This window comes from Lactuca virosa, chromosome 5, assembly GCF_052849685.1.
Source record: "Lactuca virosa cultivar CGN04683 chromosome 5, Lactuca_virosa_CGN04683_v6, whole genome shotgun sequence".
Lineage (NCBI taxonomy): Eukaryota > Viridiplantae > Streptophyta > Magnoliopsida > Asterales > Asteraceae > Lactuca > Lactuca virosa.
Window position 1 is genome coordinate 14550641 of NC_136430.1, and position 10003 is coordinate 14560643.

The 10003-nt window shown below is 34.8% G+C and overlaps 2 protein-coding genes across 2 annotated transcripts; one reads left to right on the top strand and one right to left on the bottom strand.

Annotated features, from left to right (window-relative positions):
- Window positions 1–4324: 4324 nt before the first annotated feature.
- Window positions 4325–7956, top strand: LOC145115581 (protein disulfide isomerase-like 5-4). The gene is made up of 15 exons (XM_079051889.1): window positions 4325–4635; window positions 5015–5105; window positions 5180–5274; window positions 5345–5402; window positions 5503–5687; window positions 5773–5830; window positions 5906–5946; window positions 6027–6101; window positions 6185–6241; window positions 6333–6399; window positions 6526–6654; window positions 6719–6934; window positions 7097–7246; window positions 7338–7415; window positions 7628–7956. The coding sequence occupies exons 1-15, from the start codon at window positions 4595–4597 to the stop codon at window positions 7703–7705; spliced, it is 1419 nt and encodes a 472-aa protein (XP_078908015.1). The 5' UTR covers window positions 4325–4594; the 3' UTR covers window positions 7706–7956.
- A 187-nt stretch (window positions 7957–8143) lies between these two features.
- On the bottom strand, window positions 8144–9104 carry LOC145115648 (early nodulin-like protein 14). The gene is made up of 2 exons (XM_079051993.1): window positions 8734–9104; window positions 8144–8640 (listed from the first exon to the last, which is right to left on the bottom strand). Exons 1-2 carry the CDS (start codon window positions 9083–9085, stop codon window positions 8336–8338), a joined length of 657 nt encoding a protein of 218 aa, XP_078908119.1. The 5' UTR covers window positions 9086–9104; the 3' UTR covers window positions 8144–8335.
- Window positions 9105–10003: the final 899 nt, after the last annotated feature.

Below are 10003 nucleotides of genomic sequence, written 5' to 3' on the forward strand. Positions count from 1 at the left end.
AGGACCGGAGGGTCCAAACCGAGTTGTGAGACCAAAGGGTTTTCACTAAGATACAAGATTGGATGGTCCAACCCGAGTTGTGAGACCGGAGGGTCTTCACTGAGACACATGACCGGAGGGTCCACACCGAGCCGTGAGACCAGAGGGTTCCTACCGAGACGCATGACCAGAGGGTCCATGCCGAGTTATAGGCATGAGAGGCTTATTATTTATGTATGTGGTATATTGGGGAACTCACTAAGCTTCGTGCTTACATTGTTGTGTGAAATGTGTTTCAGGTACCTTTCAGGATCGCAGGAAGGCGCCAGCATGATTGTACACACCAGCTTGAGATTATGTTTTGAGAATTCTGGGATATTGTCAAACATTTTGTTGTCTTGAGTTTTGAACAACTTATACATTTGAGTTTTGAGAAATGTGAGATTGTGTTTATGTGGTTTTAAAAATGAAAAATTTGTTTGAAAAATTAGGGCGTTACAAGACCATTTTGCCCTTCCAAGACTAATACCCAATCTAGTTGACCAAAAGTCAAACTGGTAAAAAAAAGTCAACTATCTGGTGTTACGCTCAGTGTAGCACACCGCTTTATGCTCGGCATAGAGTTTTAGACAAAAATCGGGGGAATTTCACGCTAATCTAAATGTAGAGAGAGTTACGCTCAACTTTATATTAAGTTCTTAATATCAAAGGCCAACCTCTCCAACTCTCAGATCTGAATCTAGAGGATGTCTTAATGGGTAAAGTCTCTGACTTAACCATCTGCATGGCTAAATAGAGCACAAAACCAAACCCTAAGTCCATAATACCACATTTTGCTCAAGAATTCATGCATGGATGGATGAGAGTGGCCAAGTTCTCATTTTTATGGCTTTTCAAGCTAAAAAATGTCTGGAAATGGCACTCAAATGGTCTGGAGTAGCTCATACTCACAAAGACCAAGGTTATGGGGATAAAAGCACAAAAACTCATGTCTAAATAGATCTAACATGTATAATCATCAAGATGGAAGCTTTATACCTTCTGGAGGTGGATTATGAGATGAAAAATCCGGATCTACAAAGTTTAGAGCTCCTAAGTGCTTCCCCAATGAACCCTTCCTTCAAATATGCGTACAAAAACACTCTAAGGTCTTAAAACTCTCACAAGGTGGCTAGGGTTTCAAGGTGACTGATTAAGAGGGTGGATGCTGAGCATGGGGAGGGCCTCAAGGAGTTAGAGCCTTTAAATAGGGCTCACAACCCCAAGAATTAGGGTTTTGGTGCAACGCACCTATGCTCGACATAGCTCAACCTACGCTCAGTGTATTTCATTAAACCCCCACATTAGATCTTCCACATACGCTAAGTGTAGGGGGCTATCCTACGCTCGACGTAGGACACCAAAATGCAAAAACAATAATTTAAACTTTAAAGAATAATACCTGGAGATATCGGTGTTACATAAAGGGTATATATGATATTTAAGTTTTAAACTGGGTACATATGATATTTTGACGTTTAATGAAGGTATATACGCAATTCTTTTTTAAGTGGCACCTCTACTCAAGCTTACACTTATGTATGGTGCGTGAATATGGAACAATTTCTTCTGCGCTTCCAGATAAAGTTATTTCAATTAGTTCTTGTATGTTAATGATTTCATCATCGAATTTAAATTCCTACATTTACCTAACTCATTTTGATATATTATTGTTTCAACAAGGATAATCCTTGAATCCAATTGTTGAGCTTTATATGTAGTGTTCTCATGGGGACATTGCTGGTAGTAGTAAATCATCATTTATGTGGCTGTCAATCTAAATTTTTTTGTTTCTTATGTACAGATTATATATTATTAAAACTTTTTGTATGTTTTACCAATAAGAACTGAGTCGTGCATAAACGTTTTTCTTCGTACCAATTTATGTTTTAAAATGTTATATTGTACAACTCTATAAAACACAAATTGTTGTGTATGGAGAAAAATTATTGTGTACGAATCACTTCCCATAATCTTATATAATTTTTTCAAAAAATTATAACTTACAAAATTAAAGAAATAAATAAATAAATAAATAGTTTCAATTTTTGCATTTTTTTCTCTAAAATAAATTTTCAAACCAAACCATCTAACCCATTTCTCGTAACTATGGGCTGGCTTTTCTCATGTTTTATGTTTCGGTTTATAAGATTGTACATGTTGGATCAAGTTAATGTTGTGAAATTTTCAGTTAGATAATATTAGTGTAGCTGTTTAAACTAACCTGATTTGGTTTAAAAGTTCATTAATCTAATTTTTTGGGCATTTTAAAGACATGAACTTGATTATCACATGCTAATTTGGACACTTTAACCTTTAACATTTTTTTATCTGGTTTATATGCCACATAAGGTACGAGAATAAAAAAGAATTGAGGATATAAATATAAATTTAAATTATTACTTTTTAATATTTAGGCTATGTTTGGCGTACTAGCTGTTAGCTAAAAAGGTAGCTGATGGCTGAAAAGCTAGCTGTTAAATAAAAAACTAGCTGTTAAATAAAAAGCTAGTTGGTAGTTAAAAAGTTAGCTGATAAAAAATAGCGTTTGGTAAAACTAGTTGAAAGATATAGAATGACATAAATGACCTTTAAAAGAATGTGTTTATATAATTAATTAAATGTATATTTGGAAAATTAAAAAAAAAACTCCTAAAAAGCTAGTTTATAAGTTAGCTTATAAGCTACTTTTTGCCTTGCCAAACATGACAACTTAAAAAAGCTCAAAAAATAAGCTAGCTTATCAGCTAGCTGTGGCGTGCCAAACACAACCTTAGTTTATCGAATAAAAAAATTAAATATATCAAAAAATTTGAATTTATATATTTTGTGCACATCACATTTTATTTTATTTTTTACCACAAAAAATTAATAACACTTTTTGAATGACAAAACCGCACAAATGGTCCATGTGGTATGTCGAAAATTGCCACTTTAGTCCAAAAAGGTTTGGACTAGCACCAGAGGTCCAAAGTTTTCATTTTATTGCGAGTTTGGTCCAGTTTGTTTTAAAATTTTCTAAAATGACGGATTTGCCCTTGTTATTTTCTTTTTCTAATTTTCTTTTATTAAATTTGTATTTTCTATATAAAAATTAAACCAAAAAGAACAGAAATATATAACCCTATTACACTCACATGTTTTTTTTGTAACACACATAAACATCATATCTCTCTCTTCATTATTTCAAAAGCAACTACCACCGGTTGCTGGAGCACCACCGTTGTCCGACTACCAAAACCACCGCCGACGCCGGAACCCTAGAACTATCCGGCGTCGACTTCGCCGGAAAAAAAAAACTAAGATCTGAACCTCCGGAGACCACCATTCTTCATTCTTTCTGCAGCTACGATGGTCATCTCTCTCATTCTCTCCCTTCTACTGTTATGAACCGCCTGTCGGACCATCCAAACCATCACCGTCGACGAAGATCTGAACATCATACGTCGGATCTACGATTCGTATCTGTGTCGTTTGGCTTTCTAGTGCCGCCGTCGAATCCTTGACTATCTCTATTAGCGTCGTCGTCGACTCCGGAGCCCTAGGGTCGTTCGTCACCGGCTTTAAGTTACCTCCGTTGGTGGCTCGAGTTTATTCCACTGTTGTCTGTGGTGAAGTAAGAATGATGATGAAGAGGTGAAGTGAGACGACGCCACCATCTATATATAAACTCTAGCGTCGCCGCCACCTCTACAAACCTTAGCAAACCCTTGCTTCGATCTATGTGTCACCACTACTGCTGATCTAATCACCGCTATCGGAATACGATGAACATGATAGACAGATCTAGACCTGTTCGCTCCGGTGATTGGTTCCTTGTTTCCGGAAACCTCCGTCAATCTCCGTCTTCGAAAACCAATCCCATATTCTTAAAACCTTCTAGTTGTCGGACCCCTCTGGTTTGCTGTTAAAAAATGTCTTTGGCGACAGAATCCACTCGTTGCTTGAAAGGTTGGTCACCAAAATAGCCATCGGAATCTGGTGGTGTTTCTTTCTGAATGGGATAGAGAAAAATATGGGGTGGGGGTGATAATACAAATAGATTTTTGTTTTTTCCTATTTTAGTTATTGTAATTTAAAAAATAAATAGAAAATGAAAATACAAAGGTCAAAATCGTTATTTTATAAAAATTAAAACAGATTGAACCAAACTCGCAACAAAATGAAAACTTTGAACCTGTAATTCTATTTCAAACTTTTTTTTGGAGAAAAGTGACAATTTTGAGCCATCGATAAAGACATTTGCACATTTGCAGTTTAGTCCTTTTTGAATAGAGCGAAACTTTTTTACCCGGCACTTTTCTCTTCTCAGTAATGTTTCATTCCGGTTAGAGCGGGCACGAAATCGTCCATTTTGCTAAATTTATAACGGAAAAATGGAAGTTGGAGAATATTAGAGGGACCATTTTTCTAATTCTGTGAATCAGTTGAGAAAAAACGCTGTCCTCGTAGGCGCTAAGCGGGATACTTTCAACCATTTTTTCTGGACGACGAACGTAGGCCCAAATTCATTAGTTCGCCAGACGTCGGAAAACGAATCCCGGTACGGATATTGGACGAGATCCACAACGCAGCCATGGTTTTTGTGGCGAAGATCAAATCCGTCGATTTTTTCAGGTCCCGATTTCCATATATTTATTTTAATTAATGGAAACAAAGTGTTTGCGTTATAGCTGCTATTGATTGTAGTTAACATGTTAAAATATGTCATCTATTTGGCGATTAGCTGTGCTTACTGTGCGTTTCATACTTGTTTTTAATAACGTGGGAACCTGGCAAAACTTTAACTGATGAAAATTTATAAAAGAAGCATGTTTTATATAAGGAATCTGTCGTAAACTATATGTATACTTTTTTCAAGAAGATGGAGTTATTTGGTTATTCGCTTTTAGAATGCTTTGTTGGATATGTTGATTGGGTAATATTAAATAACTCAGAGTAAGGTTTTTGTACTCTTACAAATTTTTTTTTTTCTTCCAATTTTCTATTTCATCAGGAAAATTCCAAGCGATTTGACAGAGGCATCACTTTCAGGTGCTGGGTTATCCATTATGGCAGCTTTCTCTATGATGTTTCTATTTGGAATGGTAGGTAGCTTATCTCTTGCTACCTTTTTTTCTTTCGCATGCCATTGTAATGAAGTGTTAGGGGATTGTTGCAGGAGCTACAGAATTATTTGACCATGAGTACTACAACTTCTGTCATAGTTGACCAAAGTTCTGACTCGGAGTTCTTACTCATTGGGTTTAATATGAGGTATAAGCTCCATGAAATATGTGGTATGCTACATAATCACTTAAACATTTATTGAAATATTCCAATGCAGTTTTCCAGCTTTATCATGTGAGTTTGCATCTCTGGATGTGAGTGATGTATTGGGAACGGTAAATTTCATCTTTTTAGTTGGTAGACTAGAAGCTACTCCTATCCTATGTTTTAATTTAAAGTAAATTGGGGATTGACTTTTATTTCTGTTATTTTCAGAACAGGTTGAATGTAAGTAAAACAATACGCAAGTATTCCATCAATAAGCATCTGCAAACCAAAGGCCCTGAATTTGACTCTACACCAGTTTCTACTGTAATTAAGCATGATGATAAGGTCCACCAGGAATACAGTGAAGGATCCGTGACACTAAACTCAAATAATTTTGATAAAATTTCTCATCAGTAAGTGAAGTGAAATCAAGTATATAGCTAATCTCATTTTTGGGCAATATACTTACAAAACATTTTTTGTTTGGTCAAAGTGTAGGCATGCAATTTTGGTTGTAAATTTCTTTGCTCCCTGGTGCTATTGGAGTAGTCGTCTGGTATGCTTATTCTGTGACATTTAAAGATCGATAATATTCCAATTGTTCTTATCATCTCTGTTTGATTATTCTCAGACACCCTCATGGGAGAAAGCAGCTGATATTATAAGGGAAAGGTCTTAATTATTGCCTAAATTTCATCAATGATTCTCTGCTTCTTAGCTAATACCTACTTAGTCCCTTGTTTGCATTGCAGACATAATCCAGAAACAGATGGGCGTATCATCCTGGGAAAGGTCGACTGCACTAAAGAAACTCAACTTTGTAGAAGGTAACAACATAACAATTGGCATTTTTGCCCTCAATGGTTAAAAGTTAAAACATAATCGATCTCTCTCTACTGGTGATTTTCAGCCATCACATACAAGGTTATCCATCTGTTCGCATCTTCCGTAAGGGAAGTGATACTAGGTAAATAAATAGCTTTAATTTATCTGTAAATTAATATTTTATCCCAAGCTCGCTCTTGATGCTGTCATTTTTTTTTTTTTTTTTGAATCAGGGATCCGAAAAGACACCACAATCATGAATCATATTATGGAGACCGGGATACAGATAGCTTGGTTAAGGTATGAAAATTAATGTTTAAATTTGCAGTATTTTTCATATTTAAGAAGTATCTACAGTCTTTTGAGTGGGACAAAAGAATTGCAAATTTTGTCCTATTGACACCAATGTTTTGTTCCCTCCTACAGGCAATGGAAAACCTGATTGAACCTATTGAACTGGAGTCCAAAAAACATGCCAAGGTTACAGTTGAAGCAAAAAGACCAGCACCACAGGCAGCAGGATGTAGGATTGAAGGATTTGTACGAGTTAAAAAGGTAACATATTATATTATATATTCTAGTTTTGCAAAATTGATTGAAAAATGTCATACATTTACAGGTTCCGGGAAATATTATAATATCAGCCCGATCAGAATCCCACTCGTTTGATGCTTCCCAAATGAACATGTCACATGTGATTTCTAGTTTTACTTTCGGTAAAAAGGTGACTCCAAAAATGATGAGTGATCTTAAGCGACTTCGACCTTACATTGAAAACCATGACAAGTTGGCTGGCAACTCCTACATCAACACAGGCGACAAGGCAAATGTTACGGTATATATATATATATATATATATATATATATATATATATATATATATATATATATATATATATATATATATATATATATATATATATGCATTTAATTTAATTTTTTCGTAATTACACCGTTTTAATTTATTAACTTTAATGCTGTGATAAATTAAAATTAGATAGAGCACTATCTTCAAGTTGTCAAGACTGAGATGATGAGTTCATCTCATCAGTTGATCGAGGATTACGAGTATACTGCTCATAGTAGTTTGGTTCACGCGCTTACAATCCCTGTTGCAAAGTTTCATTTTGAACCCTCGCCTATGCAGGTTCAACATTCCAACCCCAATTAATTACAACTTTTCCTTTTCTTACGTCTGTTTAAGCTCCTAATTTATTATTTTTTATTTTTTTAACCAGATCTTAATAACAGAAATTCCGAAATCGTTTCCTCATTTCATCACCAACCTCTGTGCAATTATCGGCGGCATTTTCACGGTTCAGATTAATTTTCTTCCAGTTTGTACCTTGTGCATGCATAAATGTACTTAATATGTGTGAGTGTGAATTGTGAAAGAAACTGATTAATGAGTGTTCAACTATGCATGCAGGAAGTACAAACTGAAAAGTTAAAGCCTGCTGATTGGGAATGTGAAATTACTTTTCTATCCTTGATTTTTTTTTTTTTTTGCCGTTGTGTGTCATGTCAGGTTGCTGGGATATTGGATTCGCTTTTGCACAACACAATGAGATTGGTGAAAAAAATTGAACTGGGGAAAGACTTTTAGCCTTGATACAACTCATTTTCTTGACTTTGGAGGCTTTTGCTTTCCTCATATCTGTTTTATCGGGCCATCTTACTTCCTTCAGAAGTATTTTTTGCGGGTAGATACATAAAACTTGTATCTATCAAGAGAGAATTGAAGGTGGTGAAAATTTATTTAAATAAATGAAAAAGTTGAGTCTTTTGAAATTGACGGCGCATTTGGAGAAATAGGACCAAATAAACAAGGGCAAATTTGTAAAAGGACATTACTTAATAGGGAACATTGGTTTCGTACTTTCGTTTCCCTCAATTTTTCTATAAAAACATTTCTTTTGTATTAAATCGAAAAGATACTCGTATGTATATATATATAACTTATCATATTAAGTCATCTCTTTTATGGTCCATTATCATATAAAAACCTTGTACTGATGTTAATTGTAAATATGAAACGACAATCTACTCAAAATGATAGTTCGCTTTAATTTAGCATATGGGAACAACAAATGCCTATATATTAATTCACACAAAACCACTATCTATTTATTTTCTCACGTGCAAACTTGTTTCATACTTAGGACACTCCAATACAATACCAAAAACCAAAAAATGAAATATAATCGAAAGAAAACCAAACTGTTCATGCAGATGATTAAATAAAGAAGCAAGCAAAAACTCCAACTAAGCAGAAGAAGATCATGAAATTTGAAGATGCAACAAATGGAGATTCTGAGGTTGCTTTCTGGCTCCGATCTGCCATTACAACAATCGTCACTTTCTCATTCTTTTTGCAGTTTTCGGGTACACCACTGATAAAGTAGTGGGGCCCAGACCGTTCCAATGTGATCACAGTGTGGCCATCATTGTGTTTTTCAATGGGCGATGCGGTATTGCAATTGTTATAATCGGCTTGGCTCACTAACAGCAACGAGTCCTTACTACCATCGTAGTTGAACACTGCAAAGGTCAAAAAGGTATTTTACATCAATTCAATAAAAAGATAAAATATATTAATAAAAAGATTATGATAATTGAAAATGAAAAGCTTACATATGGTGTCTCCGATTGAAAACCTAGCTCTCTCAGCCCATGTAGTATAGGGAGCAGACGCAATGCTCCAATCACCAGAGCTCCCAATCTTCAAATCATGTGCATCACCCTTTTGAATTGACACCAAGAGGCTTAAAAGTGCAACAAGGACAATGGTGGCCATTGGCGGCGTTGGCTGTGTAAGAACTAGAAACAAGGTGGAGGTGGAGGTGGAGATGGTGGTGGTGAAATCAGGGGGGTTTGGTGAGTATATTTGTAAGGGAATTGTGGGCATAAAAAAAGATGGAAGTAGAGTGAAGCTTTTGGTTATTCTCCTCTTCCCTACACGTTTCTTGGGTGGCATACAAAGCATATTTGTATTATTAATTTTTTTGAAAATTTCTAATGTGAAAAACATGTAACTTGATGAAAGTGTTGAAATACTAGTTAAATATGTAGGAAGCAAATCTTAATTTGGATAACATAATACAAAAGTGGTATAAAGGACATGTTAATCGACAATTAAAATGGTTTGATTTATAGCATGTTGATTGTTAAGAGTTTGTTTCACCGACCACACCTTTCATATGTTTCTCTTTTAGTTAGAGATGGCAAACATAGACGTATCTAGTGGATACCCGGATACCCGTATCTGAGATAACGGGGGAAGGGGAGAGGACCGGGTATACCCAAAGTTAAAGACCGGAGATGGGGATAACCCTCAGTTCCTCGAATTCGAATTCAGCCTTGATGGTTATATTGATAGATTTAAATACATTTTAGGCGACTTTTAGCAATTATCCTTTTTTTTTAATAAAATAATTTGATTTTTTCAGTAAAATGGTTTAGAATAAAGGATTGTAGATATTTAAATACATTTTAGGCGAATTTCAATTGTTATCATTTTTTTCTTTTAGGCGAATTTCAATTGTTATCCTTTTTTCTATTTAAGTTTTTGTAAAAATACAACTTTAAGTTGATACCAAAAGAAGAATAAGGAATTTCAAAACCTTATAATCTTTAAGTTGCAGGTGTTGGAAATTTTAATAAAAATTATGTATTATTATTATTAAATTTTGGACAAATTTAAATATAAATATATATTGTATATTTTATTAATCCTAAGTGAGTTATGTTCTCCACCGTGAGAGCTTCGAAACGATATATGTTGTGTCCAAAACGGAAAATATGTGAATGAGATATCGATGCTAAAATAAGTATTTGAAAATAAAATTAGCAAATAAATTGACTGTGAAAATATGTTCAACATAAGAAAAAGTACAAACTCTTA

Coding starts and splice junctions, on each gene's coding strand:
- LOC145115581 (XM_079051889.1), top strand. CDS start 4,595: ATGGTTTTTGTGGCGAAGATCAAATCCGTCGATTTTTTCAG. Junction 5,106..5,179: donor TGATGTTTCTATTTGGAATG/GTAGGTAGCTTA, acceptor GGATTGTTGCAG/GAGCTACAGAATTATTTGAC. Junction 5,275..5,344: donor CTCATTGGGTTTAATATGAG/GTATAAGCTCCA, acceptor ATTCCAATGCAG/TTTTCCAGCTTTATCATGTG.
- LOC145115648 (XM_079051993.1), bottom strand. CDS start 9,085: ATGCTTTGTATGCCACCCAAGAAACGTGTAGGGAAGAGGAGAATAACC. Junction 8,641..8,733: donor TTCAATCGGAGACACCATAT/GTAAGCTTTTCA, acceptor TGACCTTTGCAG/TGTTCAACTACGATGGTAGT.